A 27,917-nucleotide genomic window follows, 5' to 3' on the forward strand; every position below is an offset into this window, starting at 1 on the left:
CAGTGGGGGGCAGCGGGGATTACCCCCCCTGTCCAGTAGACCCCAGTGAGCACTGGGGCTTTTTTTTTTAAGTACCAAGCTGGGGTGGGCGGGATAGTCTTGGGGGAGGGCTGGGGGTGTGGGCGAGGGTTGGGGGAGCGGGGAGGTCAGGGGGGCTGGCAGGGTCCCCATGGTCCCCTCCCTCAGCCCCCCTCCCCCGCCCCTAGTACTTACCAGCTTGGAGTCAGCTGCAGCTCCCTGCTGCAGCTACCAGGGACCTCCCAAATCATTGAGGCTGTCTGAATCTTTTCTGAAGATTCAGAGAGCTTTGAATCAATTTGGACCTTTAAACTGGTCCCCTGATTCAATTTGGATTCAGAGATCTGGATCGGGCTGAATCTCCTTCAAAAAAAAAATCACCACCCGAAGCTTCACGCAGCCCTACAGATTAGGGGCTGATATGGGGTTTGGGTTTGTAAATCTGTCAGAAAAAGGGAGAATTTAGGATGGAGGAAAGGAGTATGGAGGACTTGGGGAAACTCCAGGGTTAAAACCAAGCCAATGGACAGAGAGAGGATGTGAAAGGTGGATACTACATTAAATTACAGAATTAGTTTGTTGTCATGGAGTTAAAGACCCTCTGTTTAGATACATGCACAATATGACTGTAAAGCTTACAGGTGGGGTTTATTCTCCTCCCTCTACCTTCCTCCCCAGTGTATTTATCTTGAAAAATGTGACTTGATTACAGCAATCTTTGCTAAGCCCATTATATTTATTCCAAGAATGATAAATGCCTTTGTTAGGAAGGCAGTGAAAGTGGGAGCTGAAATATTGCCTCATAATAAACAAATGAATTGAACTCAGTGAAATACTTAAAGTACTTCACCACTAAAAGTAGCATGTAACAAATGACATTGAAGGAGTTATTAGCTGATTTTTTATCTTGTATTTATACATCATTATGTTAGTAGAAGAACCTGTAACCTATGAAGCTTTAATGGTACTGTAAAATGACGTTCAAATGGTTTTTTTTCTTATATTAAGAAAGACTTTATTCCTTAATCTTAGTAGATAAAACAGTATATACAGATGCCTAACAAGCTTTCCTTCATTGAGATTTTGTTCAGGAATTGAAAAGAGTCTTTGGAAAGGAGCCTGTGCATCTAAATAAGTTAAAATGACCTGTCAGAAGTTGTTCCATATTGAAACTGTGAAAGCTGTTTTGAAAGATGATGAAGTAGTGAGAATAATTGCAGTCACAACATTTAAGAAGTGTAAAATGGCTTGTTAAAGCTTCATTGAAATACATTGTAATCCAAAGAAATTAAATCTTTTCTGAGAGCTGTTGAAAAATAAACATAACCTTACATTGAAACCTCTTTCTTGTAAGAAAGTCTAGCTACAATGGTGTTGATGCCTACAGGACAGCAGAAGGACAGAATATAATAAAAATAAAAACTAGACAATCAAAGCAGTGGATTATTAATGAAGACTAGGTCAAATGTGTTGTGATTTAAATTCACATCTGAAAATGGGTTTTACATCTGCAATAGAACTGGTAACCTTCATTCACATGTAAAGAAAGCATGGCCAAGGGCAGAATAGGAGGAAACGCCAAATCCATAATCACAAGTCAACTCTAGACATCGGATGAAGGAGGAGTGTATTGTTTATAATAGTGCATGCAGTGACTAGTTTGGGGTGACCTACCTAATTTAGCAAATACATAAATGAAAGAAAAAAGTGAACAGGAGCAGAGTGAATTGATTTTGTTCTGAACATGATGCAGTGCCCTTTAAAAGAATTGTTTCCATTTCCTCTGCAAAAGTTAATAAGACATTAAAGAGACAGTGAAAGACTATTGGGTACTTAGAGACTTCTCTTGGAGCTACAGTGAAAGAAACTGCATGCTTCAAGAATTGGACATTGTTAGAATGGGTCACAGGAGCTACCATACTAAGTCAACTATTAGGTACATTGAGATCAACAGTTCATAGTTTCAGGTGCTTCAAACAACTTATGGAACAGTCTATTGGAACAACCTCTACCCCGAGAAAGATATTTATTGCCTTATGTCCAGAAGCAGAAAGATTTATAGCATCAATTCCCATTCTTTCTGGACTCTGGTTGTTTTAACCCTGTTTCTGGGTTTGCAACTCCTTTTTCCAGTGGCTTATGCCCCCTTGTTGAACAGGAGCCCAACTCTTTCATTTGGATCCCTGTGGGGCTTGCAAGCTTGCCTATAGATGCTGCAGTCCTACTTGGGGTCATGACCCTTGGTTTAACAACCATTCATTTGTAATCTCTATGTATTTTTATCTTCTCTGATATCATTGTAATGTTAGGTTACAGACATGAACTGTTTAAAGGGTTTTTAATGTATTTACTTTTAGTTCTGATAACTGATCCTTTCTCTTTTTGGTCTTCATATCAGAAATCGGTGCGGGGGTGGGGAGTGTGTAGCAGAAATCGGTGCGGGGGTGGGGGACAATGGTGAGCTCAGGTATGGTTTGGATGCTTGATTGTCTTAGCAGGTATAATACCATGTTCACTGTCTGCTGTCTGAGTATGTGCAGCAATTATGAGGCAAATAAAGACAGTTTTTGTAGCAACTGAATTAATGTATTTGCTGTAAATGCTTAAACTTGTTTTGCAGTGGGGAAGAGGTTGATGATAATGTCTTTGACAGGAATGTTGTTCCTTAACATCAGAGTCAGAAAACATCTTTTAATCTTACATGTGGGAAGTGGGGGGAGGGGGGAACTTCCCCCCGCCCCCAATTTCAAAATTGCCAAAGAACAGACCACATTTCAAGATAAAAACCATTACTTTTAAAGCTGAAGTCAGGAAAAATCCCTTCTGAAACAGTTTGTAAAAGATTCAGACTATTGAGTATATCCTAGAAGAGTAGCTGGTCCTTACACTAGACTCCTGGAAGAGAAAAGGAAGTTCTATGAAATCATAAGGGAGATTGTGCAATCAAAAAGTGTCAGGGATGGATATCATACTCAGTGAAGGATCCAAGCAACAATAGAACCATTGTGAGAGGGAGCATCACTTAGTTATGCATGAGAAACTCAATCATTTGTCCACCCTGTGGACAGCAAGATACTTGCAAGTTGTAAAAACAAAACAATGGTCAGTAGTCATAAGTGATTATTTTCTTCAGAAAGAAAAGAAGTAGCCACGAGTGTCTTCCATACAAGATATAAAGTTCATGAAAGTCCCCACAGCCCCCTTTAGCAGAGAAGAGGCATTGATCTCAGTTTTACTAGCCAAATTATATCTCAGAGTTATATTCTGCTTGTGCATGTAGAAGTGAGTAGGATACTTAGAGTGTAACTACCACACCAAAAGCTGACTGCTGATTGCTACTTGAAAACTATTGAAATTTTGCTATAAAAATTAATGAAAGCTGGGAGAATGAAGACAAACTGGAAAGAAGATAAATGAAAATCTGAGCAGGAAACAAAAAGAACAAGTGAAGAAAATGTTATATTTCTCTGCCTCTGCTTGGCAAAACAAAAATTAAAATTTGCCAGGGCAGGATATTAGTGGATAGATATAAATATCTACACAAGATATTTACTGTGGAGCTGACTAATTAGCTCTGCAGTAAAGCATAAGCATCTATACATGAGGTTTTATTAGGCCGGAGTAAACTAATTAACTCTGCTGTAGGATAGTACTGCCTAACATAAGTAATATCCTGTGGCAGAGTTATTTCTAGGCCTGTGTGAAGCGGCTAGTATTCACTTCAGGTTTGGATTTGGCCAGTTCAGGGGACAGTGATTCGATTTGGTGATTCAAATCACTGTCCTGAATCAATTCAGCTAAATTTGATTTGAAGATTCAGCTGCTGCCGAATTGGCCCAATCTCCAAATCAAACAGGCCCCATCCCCCGCCCACTCTCCCAGCACTATCAATGGCTGCTCTGCCCGGCCCCAGCATCATGGCTCTTAAAAAAAAAAAAAAAAAAAAGCCCCACACCCACCAGCTCCCTCCAGGTGTGTGTGTAGGAGGGGCAGGGGGGGGCAATCCCCACTGCCTCCCACTGCCCTGCTGGGGCTGGGTGGGGCAGCCATTGATGTGGCTGGGAGAGCAGTTGGGGATCAGGGGGCACTCAGGAAGGCTGGGGGAGCAGGCAAGGGATGAGGCCCGGCAGGGGTCAACCCATGGTCCCCTTCCCCCTCCTCTGGCTCCTCCCCACCCACTTCTTACTGACACAGAGTTCAGTTCCAGCTCCCTGCAGCTGCAAGTGGGGACTTCCCGAATCTCCAAAGCTCTCTAAATCTTTTCCAAATTGATTTGGAGAGCTTTGAATCGATTCAGACCTTTTATTGGTTTTCCGATTCGATTCCGATTAGGAGATTTGGCCTCCAAATTGGGCCGAATGTCCTTCAAATTGAATCAGTACCTGACGTTTTGCACATCCCTATTATTTACTCCGCTGCAGCACATTGGAGATGCTCACTGGGGCTGGCCAGGGCATGCGGGTGCTACAATACGGGGCTGACTGATGGCTATCCCCACATGGTAGCACCTTTGTGCCTCAGCCAGTCCCTCCACAACACATTGAGCTTGGTTGGAGCAGCCCCAGGACAACAGGCTGGGCCCCAGGACCCCCTGGCAGCTGGAACTGTGCCGCCCTGACTTAATTGCTGTAGTCATGGGTGCATTTGTGAACTCTGCACCTGAGAGCAAGAAACTCTGGTATGAACTGCACCAGAGTTTATTGTGCCAAATTAATTTCATGTGGAGATATGCTCAGTGTGTATGTACCTATCACTGAGGTGAAGATCTAGCTGAACTCTTGAATATTCTGAAACAGATGCTACTAGCCAAACAGATGCTGGGTAACTGAAATATAGCTTTATTTGGCTTAACTGACATGTTCTTTTGAATGCTTGTCTGGTTGAATTTTCACTGCTTTGAGTAGGTATGAGTAGTAAATCCTTGAATTTGGCCCAGCTCCCAAAAGAAGGGATTGAATCCATTCTGTCTCACTATAATGGTAGATTAGGATAATGGAATTACTGAGAACTTTTCTAGTTGAGAACTTTAGGTGCATATGTGGCCAAAACAAAAACCCTTTCCTAAAATTCCCCCCCTGCAGAACTGACTTTCTGGTTTCACCACATCTGGTCTGGCATTTAATATTAATATGGGTGTATGTTTGTATATATTTTATTGAGCAAGAAAATAAGTGGCCACAGTCATCTTTCCTACAAAATGTAAAATCACTTTTCTGACTCATTGGCCCCATGGTACTCTTCAGGAGAGAAGAGGTATTAACCTCAGCGTTATTGGCCAAATCATTTCTCAGAGTTTAGAGAGAGAGAGAAATACATACACATATTGTTGATCCTTACAATTTAAAGATGACCATGGCATAACTGGTTGGTTTGGTTTCTGTGAGGCTGTGAGTGGCTGATCAGGCCAATTTGTGCTTTGAACTGTTTGTGGCACACTGAGAAAGAGATGCTGCTTTGGGTTGCTTGATCAATAGCAGACATGCTGTTGTGAGATTTACAGTATTTGCACTTCTGCTCTGCCTCAGCAGTTCTTGCCTTCTCAGAGACTGTAGCTTCAGTATGAATGAAGCTTCACCAGGTGGAATGATCATGAGCGAGATCTTCCCAAGACTTTGGGTCGATGTTGAAGTGTTTCAAGGATGACTTGAGGGAGTCCTTGAAATGTTTCTTCTGGCCTTCCTAAAAGTGGTTTTGCTCCTTTAGCTCACCATAGAAGATCTTTGGCAGTCGGTCATCTGACATCCTTGTGACATAGCCTGCCCATCTCATCTGTGATTTCATCAACCGAGTATGGATGCTTGAAATACCAACCTGTGTGAGAACCTCAGTGTCTGAGACCTTTTCTTGCCATCTTATCCTCATCAGTTTCCTCAGATTGCCCATGTGAAAGTGGTTCACCTTCATAGCATAGCTTCTATACACCATCCAAGTTTCTCATGAATACATCAGGACTGGCAAAACACTGGCTTTGTAGACTTTAGGTTTTGTTTGTTTACTGATGCCTCTGTGTTCTCACACATTTGCACATAATCTGCCAAAGGCTATGCTTGCTTTGGCAATTCTGGCATTGGTTTCATCGTTGATAAGAACTACATGTGACAATGTACTGCTGAGATAAGTGAACTTGTCCACTGCCTAGAGCGTTTGGCCATACACTGTGATGGTAGGCTCTGTGTAAGGTTTTCCTGGTGTAGGCTGATGCATTACTTCGGTCTTCCTAGTGCTGATTGTGAGACCAAAGTTATCACAAGCTGAAGAGGAATGGTCTATATTCTACTGCATGTTAGATTCAGATTTGTCATGCAGGGAGCAGTCACCAGCAAACAAGATCATGAATAGTCACTTCCTCTAACTTTGTCTTTGCCTGTAAATTGAAGAGTTTGCCATCAGTCCAGTATCTGATGTCAATCCTAGTTTCACAGTCACAAAAGGCATCTGTAAACGTGGAAAATAATATCATACTAAAGAGAATTGGGGCTGTCAATAGCTGGCAAAATCCTTGCCAGAATTCTGGTGAATTGCCTTGTACAACACATTGAACAAGGGCTTCTGTCTGAGAGTCAGTGTCCCTTTAGGAAAGGACGTGGAGCTAGACATGGTGTTTGCAGCTGGTCAACTTAAGGAGAAATACCAGGAACAGAACTCCATCCTGTATGTGACATTCATTGGCTTGACAAAAGCATTTGGTACAGTCACTTGGGAGGGCTTTTCTAAGATCAAGGCAACATTTGGTTGCCCGGAGAAAGTCATCGCAGTAGTTTGGCAATTCCATGAGGGCATGCTCGCTCTCATTGTGGATGATGATGAGTCATCTGAACCATTCCCAGTCACCAGTGGAATGAAGCAAGGTTGCGTTGGCCCTGCATATATAAATACACACACACATGTGCATGCGCACACACACACACACACACAAAACTGAGCTAGGGTTAGAATATGTATATGTATATGCATATACATGCAATTGTATTTACAAAAACAAATATATAAATATATTCTTTAGATAAAAGATACCCCTATCCCTTCTTTATGTACCTTATCCAAGGTCTGTTTAATGCAAAATACATAAACAGTCCCTGGAAGCCAGAACTCCTTAGTGCTATTCCTGAGAGAGAGAATTGTGCTAACCCTAACAGTCTCTTCTGGCCCAGTAAATTTTTAAGTATTCAGATAGTGAAACTCAACTTCAAGAGGAAGGATTGTATGTGCGTTCATTCTAGAATACTCAATAATGTGGTGATTGGAATAGTCTCTTAGAAGTTGGGAGATATGGGTTTGAATCCCTTCAAACAGATGAAGGAATCAAACCTGGGTCGCTCACATCATACATAAATGTTCTAACCAGGTATGGAGTAGTATGGGGGAGGAGCATCATCTCTACTTGCCATGTTTTGAAGGAAGGTGGTTTCAACTGTATCTGGGGGAAAGCAAACTGAACATATACACCTCATTAAATCCCTCAGATAGGTTGAGGAATGCTTATTATATACATCATGATATGGCTTTAAGATATGTAGCTAGCTGATCACCTCTATCAAGACTAAGGTGAACCTGGACATACCCATAAAGAAAAATGTAGCGATTAGGAGAAAATTCACATTGAAGACTGAGGCTTGTACATTTAAATATGTGCTTTGAAACAAATACCTCACCATCAGCAGAAAAATCAGACTGTAATGAGAGGGTCAAAGAGAAGCACAGTGGGTGTAATATTTTATCATTCAGGCCACTAACATATACAGTCCCAGCAATATTTGGAAGGAAGGCAAATTAATATTCTTGAAATGAACTTGTAGCTACATTTTTTTTTTTTTTTTTTTACTGATTTCCTTAGGGCCTTGTTACACATTGATTTTATGTGGCTCCTGGAGCTCTTAACCCCTGAATTGACCATACATTAACATCTGAACCTAGTTTTAAGCACACTTTAGGTTGTTTAAAGTTATGCCATACCAGAGTATATTTATCTCTCATCCATATTACCCAGCTCATGTTCAATTAATGCCCAGCTCATGTTCCATTAATGCCATATTACCCAGCTCATGTTCCACTCCCTACAGATAAGTCACCCCATTTTCATTCCTCCAGCATCCCAGGATGCAATGTTTGCTCCCCCAACCTTTTATTCTACATGGACAAACTTTCCACCCCTCCGAACTGTACTGCACAGGGGGTGGCTCTGGCACCAAGCCAACTCCCCCTCCCACTCGCAGGAGTGCAACACCATGCAAACAACCTGCAAAATACATATCAGATATCTAGGCCACAGGAGTGGGGTCTAGAGGAGGTGGGGAGCGGGGCATGGTAGGGGATCCAATCAGGTCCTCATAAGCTAGGGCTTGCTTCCCAGGTCAGGGGCAGTAACTCCCCCAGAAGTGCCTTCTCTCACCACTCTTACCTCCCAGCCACTCCAGGAAGTATGACCTGTACACCCTGTGCCCCAATCCCAAATCACAATTCTGTAAAATATGAGATCTTTTTTAATTTACTTCCTCTTTATTTATTTTGCTTTTGATTTTATCCTTCAGTGGCTGGCCTCCTTCACTTCAACACCTTTGCCCTACCGCCATTTCCTTTCCACCTCCCATTTTATTAGCCACCCCCATTCCCCTTTAAGTCTCCCCCTCCCGCCTTCATGTTCGCATCCCCCCAGCCCATAGCTCTCACATCCCCACCTAGAGCAGAAATAGAAGCCTGTCCTGACTCACCAGCCCTGTAGTGGCAACTCCCAGCTGTAGCTCCTAGTCAGGCCCCTTCTTGCCAATCCTGTAGCTACAAGTCACAGTTGTGCAGGTGGGAGATGGTCAGAGAAGGGTTTTTAGTTTTAATGTGTAACTGCCCCAAAGTTGAGCTAGCACTAACACTGATCAACATTGAGCAGCTCAAAGTTCAACGTGTAACAAGGCTCTTACTTGAGTAAAAATCTCATTGAAGTTAGTGGGGCCAGGTATACAGACATTACACTTTTACCAGTATAAATGATTGGAAACTGGTCTATACTGGGACAGAACAGAAGTTTGGCACAAAAAACTGGCCTATACCAATAACGGAACAGAAGTTCGGCGCACAAAGACTGGTTTAAAAATGGCAGAGCCCAGTCTAAGATTGTTCCCCACCACCTCCCCAAAGGTGAATGTGTATTCTGTTTGCTACCAATCTAAACAATGCCATGTACAGAAAACTGCATAACTTAGATCTATTCTTCTTCAGGTTTTTTGAATATCTGTACCTAGCCTGAGAGTTTATCCTGAATACCTCCTAAATAAAGAAACAGGGAATTTGCTATATTTTACCGTATTGAGTGATCCACTTATAACTAGCTTTTCCAGAATGGAGTCCATAAAATTGATGATCAATTTTGCTCAGACTATTTTCTGACTAGGTACTTTAATATGGTTTAATATTGTTTCTGCACTTTGAATATCCAGTTATAGGATGACGTCAAGGTTTAGCTTTAGCTATCAAGGAATTTGTGTATGTGTGTGTGTGTGATTTCTTTGGCTTTCACTCTTACGGAATGATTTTACTTATAGTGAGTGTAAGAATCAATTAAGTTTCTCTCTAGAGCTTTGTTTTTAATTGTTAAGTAATAGTTGGTTCTAAAGTTATATATTTTTGATAAAACTGAGTTCATAGAACCAAAACGGTGTTAGGATTCAAGAGGTCCACAGTTTCAGTACTGACTGTGCCACTGGCATGCGACAAATCCTTAAGGTTTTTCTTCATTCATAGAATTAGAGTATAATAGCACTTAAGTGCTGTATTCTGCAATGATGCAGCCCAATATAGTTAATGAATTAATTTGCTCTGCTTTAACTATATCAAGTAGCATCAAAATATCACACATTATTGAGGGTGCCAAACACTGGGCGCATCTACATGTGATGCTATGTCACTGTAGTGATACACTATGGCGGTATAGCTCTTCACTACAGCGACGTAGCATCGGCAGGCACAAACCATAACACCAAGACTACGTTGCTGTAGCAACAAGCTACCACGCTATAGCACATTGCTACAGCAATGTTGCTATTAAAAATAATCATGTTCCGCCAGGCTCAGTGATAGCTGTTACTGTGCTGTCATTTAGTACTAAATGATGGCACAGTAACAACTGTGCCGTGGGGGGCGGGGGGCATATGTAGACACGCCCACTTGTATGTAATTTCTTAGTATTTATTTTCTAGATAAATACTAAGAATGGTACTAGATGACATAACCTATAATAAAGATAAAACTACTGTCCTTTAAATAAGTTCAACCCTTCTCTACTGCCCCATAGAAAAAAAGCTATAAAATACACAGAGTGGCTTTTCCTTTCTTTAGTTATTATAAAGATTTATTTGTTCTCTGGCTCTAATATCCACTGAAGATTTTCTCTGGCAGTATTAACTTCTTGGATCAATAAATTGTGATACTGATCTCAAGAGCAGTCAGTGTCTGCCAACTATCATTGCACTGTTTACCCTTGTTGAGAAGCAGTTGTAGCAAATTAAATTGGCTCCTGTCAGTGGATGATATACAAGTTATTGCCCATATTTTATGGTACAATTAACTCAGGTTTGTACATCACCCTCTTCTTACAAAAGATCAGATTAAAGGCAGCATTCTATAGCTAGAACAATACCAGTTTATGAGATGAGGTGAATGTCTTTTCATTTATAGAACAGAATCTCTAAGGCTGGAAAATGACTGATATATTTAAAGGAATGCAGTATTAACAGTGTTCATTTATTGTTCTTGTATATTGCTTTTAAAACAGTGAGTATATTTTATCAGGCTTGACTGTGTTTTACAAAGCCCTTTTTCTCTATTTTGTCAATAAGATTCTGGATTACTTCAAACTGAAATATGTTGACCCTAAGAGTGTTGGAGGCAATAGTCTGAAGCACAGTAAATATCAAAATGGTACAGTAAAAGTATGGTGCACTGGACAGCAAAGCTGATCTGATTGGAGAGTAGTATATGAGGCAACGTGTACATTCGTCAGCTTCAGTGCGACATGATTCACAGAGTTACTTCTAATCTAAGTGAACCTTACATGTGTTTTACAAATGACAGTGTATTTCTGCAGTTGATCCAGCATCCTGCTAGTAACAGTGTATCTTAAGAATCATACAAAATTCTACAAACCGCATTCTACAAAATGCAATACATGGCAGGTCATTTGTAAAAAAAAGATGAAATTCCAACAAAGAATGATAGACAGAAGTTGTATATATATTGTATACTTGTTGAGCTGGAAGGAAAGTCTTGTTCTGAACCTTGTTAAGTTTCTATGTGGGGATGTTATATAGAGAATAGTCATGTGGGAGCAATGAAGCGTTTGCAGATGGTCTGTGCTCTTCCTAAATTCTAAGTCTTTTCTGAGCATATACAAACAGTGACTTTTCATTGGCAAGACCACCAGCCCCACCCATTACATGCATATGTATAGTTACACATACACACAATGAAAACATTTAGGTTGCAAAGTCAAGTGCTTAAAATTTAGAAAATACCAAAAAGTAACCTTCATTTGGTCTCCTGTGCATACATTATGAGAAGAGATTATACATTATGGTAAGAGATTCATCCAGTAACTGTGGCAAAGCTAGGAATAGAATCCAAGTGTCAGGTATTTTCTGGTTAATTCACAAATAAAATCAAGTTCAATCCATATTGCTGATTTCTGTTTGAACAGAATTGGGTCAGGTCATGTCAGATAAGATGTCCTCACCGGACGAATTTCTTACAGGGGTTATTTATATATGTGGGGAGCTTTAGGCTGTAAAATATGATTCAGGGGAAAAAAATCCCTGTGTCTGATTTGTCTGTATGGGGTGGGGGAATGAGGAGGGTGTTTGTTTTCTGAAATGGTTAGTCTGTCCCTTTAGGAGGGCAAACTGACAGAATATCTCAAAACAATTCCTTTTAACTGCTCAAGAAATCATGCATCTGCATGAGACTCTATTTTCTACTGTTGTTAACTGGTATAGCACCATTTAAATTAATTAATTTATATCACCAGAGAAATTGGTACAGTATTTTTACATGGCAAAATTGCAAAGATCATTGGAAAGGCTACTGAGAAATCTGTGAAAAGGCAACTAGACATTTTTGGGGTTGTGTGACCTTACATAGAAATAAATTAAAAAACTACACAAGAATTTCAAGTCATGCACAATAAAGCTACTCAGCCTCTATGGCTGGATTGAGGCATGCAGGCATGTGCGGTTTGTGGTGCCACAAACCTTTTTGTAGCATCCCAAACCTCACACATTGCACATTAAGCCATGTTTGGCACTGGTAATTTGCAGCGCTGGAGCAAAATTAGCTACCAGGATTTCCTTGGAGGAAAGAAAAACTCTGAAAAAAAAAGTGGCGCAAAGCACGCCAAAGGGTCACAGTTTGTCTCAAGGTGGGGGAGCAGGCAGCCCTGGGCAGCTCCGCAGCGGAGTCCCCACAGTGAGGCATGCAGAGCCCCCGTCTCATGGCACACTGCACCCCAGAATATGGTACCTCAGGGTGGGGGCTCCACAGCACGTGTGCTGCTCCTCAGCTGGCTGGGGCACAGGATGCCTCAGCATGGGGGCTACCTGCCGGCTAGTCCCACACCAAGGCACCCCGTGCCTCAGCCAGCCCCCACTTCAGCACATGGAGCAGTGGGACAATGTATCTCAATGCAAAGCACAGAGTCAAGGGCATGCTTTGAAGCAGAAAGTAGCGACACAGATCTGTGCCACTACTATTTGTGCTGCTGCAAATGCACACCCTTGTTTGTATGGATGCAGCCTATTTCACAGTTTCTCAGAGTTTGTACTCATCCTGTGCTCAGAAGATAGTGCTAGTTTACAGTTCATTTTCAGGCACAGATTAGGCTAGTAAGTCTATAGCCCACCATTGTTGCTGGTATTTTTCTGTTTTAGAATAGGAGACTTTTAAAAGACCTGCTCATTTTTCAATTCCCTTTAAATTTGATCTACACGGGACCAATTCTGATGACTTCAGGGCATGTTGCCAATGATACAGCCAGTGATATACATTTATTTAATCAGGCCTCTAAGGAATGAGAGACTGATCAAGGGAGGTTCTTTGCTTTGCCCAGGGAATTGTTATTGTTATTACACTATGTCAGTTTACCCGGATTATTGTATCTGTCAACATAGTACTGTTCGCCTACAGAGTGAGAGTCAGGTCAGTGGAGTAAAACTGATGCCCACCAATTATGTGACTGGGCATATTGCATAAGTTAAATAAATAATCATTTGCAGCACGGTAAGATTGTATGCAAAGCAAATGCAATTTTGGTTACCAATGGTAACATGCCTATTATGCTGTCCATTTCATTATTTCCCCTAGTTTTTGGTTTATAAGCTTTCAATAATTTCAATTCCACTGAGTGGCTATGTGTTCTGAGTAGTTCTCTCCAGGCATATTTTATATTGCTTATATTCCTCTCCCCCACCCCAATTTGTAATTTTGTTCTCTTATTGTTGTAACCTTTTCAGACAAGTTTTCTCTATATATCTTTCAACTTTACTGTTTTTCCAGAATGTCCTACCTGTAAATGTAATTAATATACTAACAGTTAACTAACAATATTGACTAAGGTTGGACCTTATACCAATATCTGGAACACTCTGTCGTACACTTTCTTTACTGGTCCTTCTTACATTTCGTTGCAAGTTTGTTTTTTTTTCTTTCATATCCTTGTGCTCATACTTTGGATTCCTTTAAAAAATAATATTGGTTCAGATACTTTTTAAAATCTAAGACACATTGTACCTTAATTTCCATTGCCAACCATGGTTTGTTCTGTTCAAAACTACGTGTACATTTTTAATTTTTCCCTGCTGTTCTATTCTAAATAAACACACATGTATTTATTTGTCTTAATAGCTGATTCATTATTTTATTGAACGTTAATTCAAAATATAGAGAAAGAAAGTAACTTATCTATTAAATATAGTGTTCTCTTTGTTACCCAATTATTGAACAATGCCGTATAGTTTGCAGGTTGTCATCAGGATTTATATCATGCTTGTTTTCTCTTAGTCTTAATAGATAGAGTGGGGTTTTTTTATTTTCTGGGTGAAAATATTGAAGCAATATAAAAGAGCTGAAATGCAGGACAGTATGTCCACATCCAAAATTTAATTGGAGACGTTAACACTGATGTGTTTTTCTTTCAGAGTGCAGATATGAGTCCTGCTAGTAGTACAACTTCACTTCCTGTTAGCCCACTTACTGAAGAGCCATTGCCCTTCAAGGTAAAGTTAATTCATTGTATAATAAATATTTGATGTGACTTTTGGCTTTTTATATTACCTATGTGTACAGTTAGGTGCCCTTAATAGCACTTTCCTTTCATTAAATTGCTGAGATATCAGCGAATCTCTTTCTTGTGAGTGAGGAGGTAACATCATGCCACACACTTTTGAAGGCATTGTTAAAATGCCTTTTGGTTGGTGAAAGAATTCTTTTTATCCCACTGATAATAGAGGTCAGAGATGTAAAGCCTACTTGAAAAACAAAGAATGTTTTGTGATGTGCTCTATGTATTTATGAGGTTTTATGGTGAGTGCACATACAGATATGTGTTCCATTTTTCTGATAATTCCCTAGATCTGTGTTTAGTTTGTTTCAGTCTAACATAGACATTTGTACACTATTTTGTTTAACCTGCCTCTATTAAATTCTCCTGCCATAAAACTGTTTTACACTAGATCCATGGAAAATCACTTACTTGTGACACCAGCTATTCAGCATTAATGGTAACTCATTTGTGGAAAAAAAGTAATTTTAGAATGCAGTGGCGCCATAAATGAATTGTTGTGCCAAAGAAATTAAATTAGTAACATTATGGTAGAAACAGGATACCTGAAATGGCCTTAGTATGAGGTTTACAGCTTCAGATCTGGAGCTAAACTCAGCTAAAATATCTCTAAATGTACTTGAAGCTGTACATGAGCACCCATATCATGTCACGGAGTCAGAGTTCCTTTACAGCACATAATAAGCGAGACTGTGTGGTCATACACTTCAGCTCCTGGTGTAGATAGTTTTGAGTAGCCCCTGGGCCGTGTAAATGGAATGGTGACTACATGACATCCTCAGTTCAAATGATATAATTTTTTTTGGTTGTGGAATTAAATGACAGATGCCAAGGAGTTAGGAGAACAGAGGCTTCAGAGAATTGGGAGGCTGGGGGGGAAGGCAGGCGTGAGGAGGGAGGACTGCTGGTTCACTGAAAGTCTTTGAATGCAATTGCTCTTTCTGGAATTCTGAAAGTGGGTGTATCAGTCACAGTGGGTAGGGTAGGTGTGTTAGGTTCCATGGTGGGTATAATCTGTTGGTTATAAGATTTGCTGCGCCATTATAGTGTAATCTTTTCTCCCTGAATAAAACATTAGTATGTAAATAGAAACAGAAATAGAAAATTGTGCTCTCTGTTTGCATGCACTTGCTTTTCTCTTGATAAAGGAATGTGGAGTTCTTGCCAGCTAGGTTTTGGCGGCATGTGTAAAATGGGGCGGCTGATAGCTGGGAACAAGGTGACTCTCATTTTTTCATACCTTATTCCTGGGTCCTAGGGGCCAGTGTCAGTCTCTGACTTGAGGCACTTACATTGCTCCTCTAAAATGCACCAGTGGTCATCCTAATACTTCCTCCCTGCTCTGCTTGCTACCTACTTTTATTCTCAGAGCAACATGATGTGTTTAAGTGCCCTCCCACTGCTGGAGCTACGGATACTATATCAAGGCCAAGCACCTAACCTGCAAGGCTGAAACAAAACATGTTAACAGAGACTCTAGTAGACTGCTGTACTGGTCAATTTTCCCAACACTCGGGAAATCAATGAGACTTCTCACAAAGCACAGTACTACTTGGCAAGAGAAAATCTAGATGTATATAGTTAAACTGGCCACTCGAGGCTAAATTCTCAGCTGGCATAAATCAGTAAAGCTCCACTGACTTGAGAAAGGCTGTGCTTAATACACTGTTGTGCACTGATTATTTTTAAAAGAATCTCTTGATTGGATGCCTCAAAATGGTGTCTAAACAGGCAAATGCAGACAGAAATAGTGATTTACATGTCCCCTTCCCCTTGTGTGTTATCTTAGAAAATGGTACAAGATACTGAAATTATAAACTGTATATTTATTTTTATTTTCATTTACATCACTTTATTTTGAAGAAAAGGTGTCTGCTTTTCTTTGGAACACATGCAAATTTTAAGGTCAAATATAAGAAAAAATCAAATATTTCTTACTGCCAGTGCCATTAAGTACAAATAAAAGTAATACAATATGCAACAGTTTGTATTACTGCTTCCTAATTCACTCCGAGAGAGAGCAATATTGTTCCAGCAGTAATATGAGTGAGTGGTTTTACAAGCTACAACAATTTCCAAATACTGACAATCTACAATATTGCTTGTGATGACAGACAAATATTACCCTGGCTAACATGATCATAATCTTTTCTATCTCCTTGACTCATCCTTGGTTCATGAAGTGTACATTTCAAAAAAATTGATTTATTGTGTGATGCTGAGAACACAGATGTAACTGTCCAACAGAGTAGACGCCAAGTATCTTTAAGATAGATTATGACTTTCTGTGTGCAATTTAATATTTGTGTTAAAGTAATTCTCTGCTTACATTCAGTTTTGGGATTATACCAGAAAGCATTCTTAGATTTCATATAGCTTATCTTTAGGGGAAAAAATGCCGTCCCCTCTTAAAAAAAAAAATTCAAACTAATCCACTAAAAAAACCTAAAAAACCATACAAATAGAATATATTTTATTATAAACCTAACCTTATTCTGTCCAATTCCAGTAATGCAAAATCAGGGTTGTCATTCTGATTCTTTTGGGTTGTGTGTGATATCAATGTAAGGTGGTGTTACTGGAACAAAATATGTGATTTTAATCACAGGAAAGTTGACAGTAACATTTTCTAGAGTAATTTCCAGTGCTACTTTCCCTGGGATTTATAACATCCTGTATTAACTCAGTGCCCAGTTACCAGGTGTAAGGAATCCTGCAGCATTTCCCATTAAATTGTACATGCTGTGACATACAGCACAGTCTGGGAACTCTAAATTATGTGAAAGGAGATTTTGAAACACTTGGAGCTCATTTTATTATAGTGCAGTGAGAGGGGCCAGAAATGAACCCATTTTTTCCATTATTTTATGTAACTGATGTGTTTTATTTCAACAAATAAAACATGTGTCCAGGGCTGTGCATTGTACAACAATTAGCATAGAAATGTTTGGACAAATAATAATAATACACAGTCTAGGGCTTATAAAAATTACTAAAAATGAGCAAATGAAAATAATTAATAACCCCATTCAATGATTTCCTCTGTCTTGTTAATGTAGTGGTGGAAATCACTTTTCCCATGGAAACAAGCCCTTTGCAATGTAGCCAGAAGGTTAACAAATTCTATACACAGCTTCCATACACTTTTCCCTACATAGCAGGTTAGCCCTGCATTTACGTGCAAAACAGCCTTCCATAGATGTGCGTTTTAAAAGCTTAGCAAAAAATTTTCCTCAGACATGTATGCAGACAGTGCAGTTTTCAAAGACTTTTATCTCAGTCAAATCAAAACCAGTTTTCAATAAAATACTCAAAGGCATTTTTCCGCAGTGAGGGTTATTTCTATTTCAAATTTCAACTTTCTGTCCTCAGCTATTTCTGCTGTTCGAGCTATTAAAAAAAGTTGCAAGATTTTGTCTTTATTATTATTATGGAGAAATGTATTACCTCTCTTTCAATAACAGCTGAATATTTTCATTTAAACTTTGTGGGAATGAAGGTACCTCCTTTGAAATGAGGCTTCTTCCCGTATTCCCACATGGATGTCCTTGTAGATTCAGAGCCAAACTCTGAAAAAAATTGATCCTAAAAACTGTAAAAGCTTAAGAATGATGAGCAACTTAAATGCTAATAGTTTAGAATGGAATCTGTCATGGAACCTTAACTCTCTACACTAGAAAAGCAAAATTGCAGCTGGTATCGCTTGCGTTTAAGATTTAATTAATTTGTAACTACAGCCATACTGTTTTTCAGTGGTTGTTAAAGATGATTTTGCCATATGTTACATTTTAAAAACCAAGAGAGGGATAAAAAAGCTTATTCCCTCAGTGAAATTGCAATTTTAAAATAGTCTACTTTCAAAGCATTATTTAGTCATATTTTCAGGACACAATCCTCTTTCCACCTCAACCTTGCTCAATTCTCATTAGTATGTATTAGTGCTTGGTAGATGAGCATACCCAGGCTGTTAAACTGGAGTGACCATGGCAAACATACATAAAAAGTAGCTTGTCACAGATGAACCTATTGTGCAGAGACAAATTATTTTTTCCACCTCCTCGGAGGTGTGTGGAAGCATGGAAATTATCTCTTGTAAAGTTGATATTGTTTTCCCTTGAGATTAGAATTAGGTTATCTTGGCTTCTTCCCTTCATTTCTACATTTTAGAAGCTCACCTATGTGATACCTAGGCACCATTAGAAGAAATTAAACAAGGCACATTGTGTGGAGTACTCTGTCTCTTTCTAACCTTTTTGCTCAGGAATTTCCAAACTTCCTTCAGTGTCCTTCCAGTTATTGACCATGCCCAAAAGAGGCTGATAATATACAAGACTACACCTGACCAGTCAGGAATTAGAAGGCTGCAATTAGATTCAGTTCTTATCTAAAGAAAGTATGAGTAAGAAAAGTAGCACAGGTGTAAATCCCCTAAATCAAGGTTATTTATTAACAACGCTACCTCACATCGTTAACCCTAAGTTTGCAGCAAACTTACTATGTTTAACTAAGCACTAGGCACTATTTTATGATATAATCAGTATTTTTTTTAATGTATGCTAAAATATGCAATTGCCATATATTTGGTCTGTGTGCAACCTCTATTATGATGAGACCCCAGCCTACTTGGGTAACACAATATAATATGAACAACAATAATGTTGAATTGCATTTGAAATCCATCCTTAACCTGCTTTACTAATTGTGCATTAATGCAGGAAACGAATCCCTTTTGTCCTTTTTATCCTATTTTGAGGGAGAATTTCCCTGTGCATTTGTTATTTCAGCCTACTGTATTCTGACTTCTGTAATTAGTACTCTTGATGCTGATTCCCAGAGTGAGAAATGACAGCACAAGTAATGAAACTAAGCAATCCTTGGCAGTGTTGATGAAAGGGGTGTAGAACTGGGCTAACAGCTCTCCCATTCATTCTGTAGCTCTTTTTTCTGCAAATCTATTTATATGGGAGCTGTAACCTGGATACTTGGCTATATTTAACATCCTTGAAATTGCTAATGGGTATGGCTCTGGCAGATAGTGTTACTTTTATGTAGAATTTTATCCTGAGATTAATTTTCCATCTGGTCAATAACCAACCTGATATTTTATAACTGATTGTTCTGAATGGTCAATACAGAAGTAATTGTAATGTGTACTCCACAAAGCTAGTTGAGATATCTTTGTGACTGATTGCATTGCAGGTTCAGGTAAAGAATACGTGCCTGCTGTAATTTATTAAATCTAGTTAAAGAGATAATCACAAATTGGTGTTATATTTAATAGCACAGTCCATTCAAGATAACATACAGCTCATTTATACTTTTGTAATAGATATTTTGAATTCCAGTTAATGTTTTAAGCATTTTGTTCCTCATTCTTGACTGAGACAAATTCCTTTTCACCTAGATGCTCATCTAGCAAAAATTACAGTAGTGATGTGTCCTGCTGAGAAGATGCAGATCTAGATTTCCCTGGCTATCACTCCTGAGTTGGAGACTCAAGCATTTCTTACTTCTCTTATTTCCCCTTCTTCCTGAAGTTCTGTATCAACTGAACAGTGTAAAATCACTGTAACATGTGTTTCTTCCCCCTAGAGAAGTGTTTTAATTATTTCTGTTAAAATTACTTGTATCTCTATGAATCACCCAGCCTCACCTCCCTTGGTCTCCACCTACTCTACTCTTGCTTCTTTTAAGATACACTATCTTCTCTTCTTCAGTGTTTTAATCTATTCCTCCTACTCCTGGCCTTGTGACTTTTGTGACATTTTCAAGGGCAATCCTTATGCTGATTGTAACCTTTCATTAACTGTATAACAATGCTTCCTCTGCCTGAGATCTTTGATGCTACTCCTTAAATCTGACTGCTTTTGGGTGGACTTCTAACCTCTGAAGTATAATCCTATATGTGGTTCTTACCTGAAATATTGACTTTATTGTTGCAGGGAGACCTGATTTAATAAGAGCTCTTTGAGGAGTTGTATTAATCTGATCTCTCTAGCCTTCATCATCATAGTATCTGACCCTGTCACAAGCAGTGGTCTTGATCCTCAGAACACCTCTATGAAGTTGCTTGTGGACGTGTGATCTCTTCTCCCTAAGTGTTCTTTTTCAAGTAACAGACCTGTACCCGAACTTCTGCCATAGCAGAACCTCATTATTCATCCCATTTGCCACTGGGTCACTGGACTACAGACCTTTGACTGCTCCAACCCAATCTGCTTCAACTGTCCTTAAGTTCAGCTATAGAATCCTTTCTGAGAGCTCCTGGTCAGTGTGACGTATGGGGATTCAGAACAATTTAATTAAAAAATCTTTAGTATGATTTATCTGTAGAAATGCAATAGGCAAAGAGGGAGGATGAAAACAATACACACTTCCATTCATCTCCATTTTTTTTATTTATTTATTTTTTTAATTTTATCTTTCTATGCAATTTTACTGGACATAGATTTTCTACGCAGTTTTACCGGGCATTTTTGCCTTCTTACTTAATGGGTTCCATTAGTATGAGTGTTGCCAGAAGATCAAGGGAAATGATTCTTCCCCTTATTCCATAGTTTGTAGGGCCGGAAGGGACCTTGAGAGATCAAGTCCAACCCCCTGCCATGGCAGGAAAGACCACTGGGGTCAAATGACCCCAGCAAGTTGTTCATCTAGCCTCCTCTTAAAGACCCCCAGGGTAGGAGCCAGCATCGCTTCTCTTGGAAGTTGGTTCCAGATCCTAGGTGCCCTGACTGTGAAGTAGCGCCTCCTGATGTTTAGTCTGAATCTACCCTCTGCCAGCTTGTGACCATTATTTCTGGTCACTCCTGGTAGTGCTCAGGGGAACAGGGACTCCCCCAATACCTGCTGGTCCCCTCTGACTAGTTTGTAACTGGCCACTATATCCCCCCTCAGCCTTCTCTTGTGGAGGCTGAACAGGTTCAGGTCCCATAGCCTCTCCTCGTAGGGCCTGCCCTGCTGCCCCCTGATCATGTGGATGGCCCTCCTCTGAACCCTCTCAATGCTGTCCACATCCCTCCTGAAGTGAGGTGCCCAGAAATGGACGCAGTACTCCAACTGCAGCCTGACCAGTGCCGCATAGAGGGGGGGGATCACCTCCTTGGACCTGCTCGAGATGCATCTGTGGATGCACGACAAGGTATGGTTGGCCTTCCTGACTGCATCCCCACACTGTCGGCCTATGTTCATTTTGGCATCAATACTGATTCCAAGATCCTTTTCTGCCTCTGTACTGACAAGAAGGGAGTTCCCCAGCCTGTAGGTATGCTGCTGGTTCTTCCTCCCCAGGTGCATCACCCTGCACTTGTCAGTGTTGAAACCCATCCTGTTCTCACCTGCCCACCCCTGTAACCTGTCTAGGTCTGATTGCAGCCTATTCCTCCCTTCTAGTATGCCCACATCCCCCCACATCTTAGTGTCATCAGCAAATTTGAATAGGGTGCTTTTTAGCACCTTGTCCAAGTCACTGATGAAGATGTTGAGCAGCACGGGTCCGAGGACTGAGCCCTGGGGGACCCCACTGCCCACATCCCTCCAGGTCGAAAATGACCCATCCACCACCACTCTCTGGGTGCGGCCCTCCAGCCAGTTAGTGACCCATTTGACTGTAGGTGTCGACGCCACAGTCCCCTAGTTTTTTAATGAGAATGCGGTGAGAGACGGTGTCGAAGGCCTTCCTGAAGTCCAGAAAGACTACGTCCACTGCTACCCCTGCGTCTAAGGGGTAGCAGTGACCTGGTCATAGAAGGCCACCAGGTTGGTCTGACAGGACCTGCCTCTAATGAACCCATGTTGGTTGCCCCTAAGCATCACCTCCCCTGCTGGCCCCTTGTGGACATGCGCCAGGATAATTCTCTCAAAAAGCTTACCCAGGATCGAGGTAAGACTAACTGGCCCTGGTTCCTTCTTCCTCCCTTTTTTGAAAATGGGAACCTCAATGGCCCTTTTCCAGTCCTCTGTCACCACACCAGAGCACCATGAGCACTTGTAGAGCCGTGCCAGGGGTCCCGCAATGACCTCTGCTAATTCCCTCAGCGCTCTGGGGTGGAGGTCATCAAGACCAGCTGATTTAAATACGTCCAGTCCCTCCAGAAGTTCCCTGACTAGATCCTCACTGACCCTAGGCCTGGGTGCACTTCCCCCAGAGCCTGAGGGGATCCCGGTGGACAGGTAATCTGGTCCCTGCTCAGGAAAATGGAGGCAAAGAAATCGTTAAATAAGTTAGCCTTGTCGTGTGGTGCGACAACTGGATTTCCTAAGGTGTCTTGCAGAGGCCCCAAGTTACCAGGCACCTACTTTTTGCCCCCTATGTATTTAAAAAAGGAATTCTTGTTGTCCTTAATCCGGGTAGCTAGTCCCGGTTCCATCTCCTCCTTGGCCTTCCTGAACACCCCCCTGCAGCCCTGAGCAACCGAGGTATAGTCCTCCCTGGTGATGGCCCCTCCCTTCCATTGGGTGTACACTTCCCTTTTAGCTAGGAGACATTCCCATATGCTTTTGGTGAGCCATGGGGACTTTTGCGCCCTCTTGCCCCCTTTGACCCTTGTTGGGATTACCTCCCTTTGGGCATGGAGGATCATCTCCTTAAGGAATGACCACTCTTCTTGGACACCCAACTCCCCTCCCCTCCGGGACCTCAGTACTTCCCCAACTATTCTTCTTACCTCATTGAAACCGCCCTCCTGAAGTCCAGGGCTGCTGCCTTGCTGCAGGCGTTTGCCACCTTGCGCTGGATGGTGAATTCCAGCAGGCGATGATTGCTGTCGCCCAGGTGGTCGAGCACCTGCAGCCCCCTCATGAGGTCATCACCTGTGGCCAGCACCAGATCCAACAAGGCATCGCCCCTGGTGGGGCTGTGCACCTCCTGAGTTAGATGGAGGTCCTGTATCTCGGGACCTCCATCTAACTATCATTAAAAGAAGAACATTAAGATTTATGCACAGGAGATTAATTTGGGCAACATTTACTGATCAAGTATTTGGCTGTTGAAATAATTGTAGGCTTCTCAAATGAGTGTTATGGTGACCTTTCACGCATACACCATGATCCAGAAGGATGGTCAGTTGCCTACTACTAACTTTCCATGCAAGGATTTCAACACATCTTACAGAGATACATAATTGCACTTCTGTGAAGAAAGGAACTATTATCCCTATGTCACAGAAGGGGGAACTGGAGCATCTAACATCTATTTGGCACTGGTGAGGCCATATCTGGAGTACTGTCCAGTTTTGGACCCCCCACTACAAAAAGATTATGACCAAATTGGAGAGTCCAGTGGAAGGCAACTAAAATAGTTTGGGGGGGGGGAGGTGGGGGACACACAACCTATGAGGAGAGGCTGAGAGAAATGGGCTTATTTAGTCTGGAGAAAAGAAGACTGAGAGGTGATTTAATAGAAGCTTTCAACTACCTGAAGGGGGGGTTCCAAAGGGGATGGAGCTGGACTGGGGGGTGCAAAATGACGGATCTGGCCAGCAGATGGACTTCACTTCCTAGGATCCCCTGCCTGCACAGTTCCCAGCCAGTCTTCATGGAGACCCCAGGAGTGTGGGGCTGTGACAGCTTGGGGCCATAGAACTGAGGCACTGCCCCAGCCCTGTGCTGTTACAGCCCTACGCTTGTCACAGCCCCATTCTCCCAGGGTCTTCATGGAGACCTGCCAGAGCCAAGTGGGCGTGGTGCACAGCTGGGCAGGGACCTGCTCTGGGGCTGGGAACTTGGGGTGGTAACAGCATCAGGCCTGGGATGGGGCAGAACCACAATCTGTTCCCTGCATGCCCCTGCCTACAGAACCTGCACCCATCACACGGGCAGGCAGGCAGCGGATCATGGCTCTACCCTAGCCCTGGACTATCAGTGCTCCAAGATCCTGGGATCTCCCCAGACCCACTCTCCAGTCTCACTTCTGGCCGCAGCCCTATTCTAGCTGCTTGGCTGCATGCCCATCCTATGCAGGTCCCACTCCTGGTGGTGGGTGTCGGGTTGATGGGCCAGGGTGCCCAGGCAGCAGGGCTGGGTCCAGCAGTAGAAGCCAGAAAGAGCTGCCACTGCAAGGGGTGCTGAGGAATTGAGTCTGCCATGGGCCCAATACTGCCTGCAGGCCAGATATTGACCATTTCTGAGCTAGGCTGTTCTACAGTGGTGCCAGATGAAAAAACAAGGAGCAATGGTCTCAAGTTTAGGTTAGATATTAGTGGGAAAAAAAACCTTCTCACAAGCAGGGTAGTAAAGCACTGGAACAGTTTACCCAGGGAGCCTGTGAAATCTCTATCCTTGGAGGCTTTTAAGATCCGGGTAGACAAAGCTTTGGCTGGGATGATCTAGTTGGTCCTGCTTTGAGCAAAGGGTTGGACTAGATGGCATCCTGAAGTCCCTTCCAACCCTAATGTTCTATGATTCTTTTAGATTCCAGCTCTGTGATCAGCTCATATATCTCTAGATTTTTCCCCATTAATTTTAACCTCTTGTTCCCATTGTGAATACATTTTACAGAGGGCTGAAGTGTGAATTAATTTGGATGAACGTCATATGCTCAAGATGAGCAGTGTGTGTGAACAGCCCTGTGATACTGGGCAGCTTTATTCCTGTACAACAACCATACTTAAACAGGGGAGGTACAGTGGACGTAGAGTTTCTATACAAAATCTAAACATACTAATAATTTAATGATTTTATAAATAATATGTATAATTTCATCAGTGAGGTAGTTTCTGGACATTTACTTTCTTTATTAGACTTTTCTTTATGACTGTAATGGTTTAGCTTAGAAAGGGGCTATCGAAGGGGACAAAGAGAAAAGCAACACAATATATTTCCCCTCTCTGTGGCATTGCCCCTCTATGTGGCATTGGTTAGACAGCAGTTGGAGTACTGCATCCAGTTTTGGGCGCCGTACTTCAAGAAGAATGTTGATAGACTTGAGAGGGTCCAGAGGAGGGCCACTCATATGGTCAGGGGCTTACAGGACAAGCCCTATGAGGAGAGACAGAGGGACTTGGACCTCTTCAGCCTCTGCAAGAGAAGGCTGAGAGGTGATCTTGTGGCCACCTTCAAATTCATTATGAATGCAACAAGGGATCAGAGATGCTCTGTTCACCAGGGCGCCTCTTGGGGTAACAAGGAACAATAGTCACAAACTGACAGGGAGCAGATTTGGGCTAGATATCAAGAAAAGCTTCTTCATGGTAAGGGAGGCCAAAATTTGGAATGGGTTTCCAAGGGAGGTGGTGCTCTCCCCTACCTTGGGGGTCTTTAAGAGAAGACTGGATAGGCATCTGGCTGGGGTCATCTGACCCCAGCACTCTTTCCTGCCTAGGCAGGGAGTCGGACTCAATGATCTGTTGAGGTCCCTTCCGCCCCTAGCATCTATGAACCTATAAATCTATATAGAGAGAACCTACCTCCCAGCCAATACATAGGTAGGTAGTTACAGGACAAGGGACTATTTAAAGGGTCCAGTCCTAAATTAAGTATTTGTTTTGCCAGTGCCAAGACCTAACAGATCAAAATACTAGAAGAAAATTAAAAGGCAGTTTCTGAGAAGCCTGGTGAATAGAAGACTGATACATTTAAAAGATGCTTTCTCCTTAGCAGACTGAGCATGATCCTGGCTTGTGTTTTTCAGGGAGGGTAGTGGAAAAGCATCACCCAGACCTTATCAGCCTTGCTAAAAAGAAGGATTCTTCAATCACAGAAATATCAGGCATTCCATCTAGCACTGAGCAGGCTAACAGTGACTTCTTGTAGCTGTCCAAATAGCCTGGGAAGCATGAAATAAGATATGCTCATTATCAAAATCAGGATGGTGAGATTGTTTCCTTACTGTAAGGTATCTCAATACCTCTTCAGGTTTCCTGTGGATGTATTCAATGGGCTTCTATGGCAGTAAGGAAAGAAAACCATATGTTGAACCTGTCCAGAAAACTGTCCTTTATCACAATAGTCATTCCTGTGTGGTAAATCATGCTTCTCCTTCTCTTAAATGTTTGATTGTGTGACTTAATAGATGTCTGGAGAAAAAATTCTCAGTGGTATGAGAAATATACTTTGGTATATATCAAAGGACCAAATCTTCATTAACATTGATTAAAGTGGATCAATGATGACACATGACCTTCCAGAATCTGAAAAATGAGTACATTTAAACACATGAAAATTAGGAAGACAAAACATGCCACTCATATAACTCAACCTTAAATCTGTATCCCAGTGGAAGTGGCTCTGGAAATGGTTCAGGCAAAGTACTGCAATGGTTAATGAATTACCAATAGTAGGGTCTTCTACATCTCTTATTGTCTTCACATCAAGACTGGAAATTGTTTTATTCAAGTTTTTGGACTCAGTTACAGGATAACATTCTCTGTGTTATATGGGAGGTTTGTCTAGATCAGGGATAGGCAAAATGTAGCCCGTGGGCTGGATGCAGCCTACCAGGCCATTCTGTCTGACCCACGGGGACCCTAAAAAATTAAGAAAATTAATATTTATCTGCCCCTGACTGCCTGTCATGTGGCCCTCAATGGCTTGCCAATACTCAGTAAGTGGCCCTCTGCCTGAAATAATTGCCCACCCCTGGTCTAGATGGTTTAAAGATATTCTATTCTATTCTATTCTATTCTATTCTATTCTATTCTACTGTGCTTTAAATTCTTTAAATCTACAATAGATAGATGAGGAAAAACTAAGAAAACTGTCCATTTTTTGTCTTTCATTTTAAAAGTTTGAATTTGTAGGGTTGTGGAATATCTATCATTGAAGAGTTTTAAGAAGAGGTTAGACAAAGAGCTGGTGGGCCCAAACTAGCTGTACTTGATTGTGCCTTGAGAAAGAGGGTAGATTTGATGATCCATTGATGTCCCTTCCATCCCTATTTTCTATGATTATTTGTGTTAAGCAGGTGCAGGGGTGCAGTTGCACTATGCCCCTGCTATACCGCTGTGGGCTCTATGGCTCATGCACAGTCAGCTCTCTGACTTCACTGCTTATTAGAGTGGGTCCAGAACCAAGAGGGTGAATGCTATCATCATTTGCCAACACTCCTTGCCTGCTGCCGTATTCAGTGGCAGGAGAAAGATCAGGGGTATCAGTAATGGTGCTCACCTCCTGTATTCCATACTTACAAGCTGGTGAGCTCTGAGAAGTCCCTGTACATTGCCACACTGCCAAAGTGGGGCCTGGCTACCCTTCTGGATCTACTCATGGTGTTAATTACAGCTGCAGTGAGGGATTAGTTAGAATAGTTTGGCATGCCTGAGTAAGTAACCAAGTTCTTCCAGTTGGAATACTGAACATCTGGTTTCAGGTCTTATTTGAAAAAAAAGATATATTTTACTTCAAATAAATGTATCTTAGTTCAGCGGGTTGTGTCAGCAGGAGGTGTAAAAAGATATCTTATAAAGTAATTATCTACAGTCTGGCAGGGTACATGTCAGTGGTTTCTGGGGCTCAGCAAAGGACAAATGAAGCAGCATCTCAGAAGGAATCTTTGAAGTGCGGTTGAAGGAACAGTGACTCTTAGAAAGTTCAGGGTATTTTGTCTGGAGTAGGCTCAGTATTTGAGGAAAAGCTAGGTGTAAGT

At 41.5% G+C, this 27,917-nt stretch overlaps 1 protein-coding gene across 5 annotated transcripts in view; it reads left to right on the plus strand.

The window, feature by feature from the left end:
• The window catches only part of CCSER1 (coiled-coil serine rich protein 1), a 1,487,243-nt gene that overhangs the window by 689,152 nt on the left and 770,174 nt on the right, over positions 1 to 27,917 (plus strand). For all 5 annotated transcript variants that reach the window (XM_019488094.2, XM_019488095.2, XM_059722321.1 and 2 more), the window contains exon 7: positions 14,193 to 14,270. In XM_019488094.2, the coding sequence (XP_019343639.1) occupies positions 14,193 to 14,270 (78 nt within the window). The remainder of the gene's footprint in view (positions 1 to 14,192; positions 14,271 to 27,917) is intronic.

Source organism: Alligator mississippiensis, chromosome 2, assembly GCF_030867095.1.
Source record: "Alligator mississippiensis isolate rAllMis1 chromosome 2, rAllMis1, whole genome shotgun sequence".
Classification (NCBI taxonomy): domain Eukaryota; kingdom Metazoa; phylum Chordata; order Crocodylia; family Alligatoridae; genus Alligator; species Alligator mississippiensis.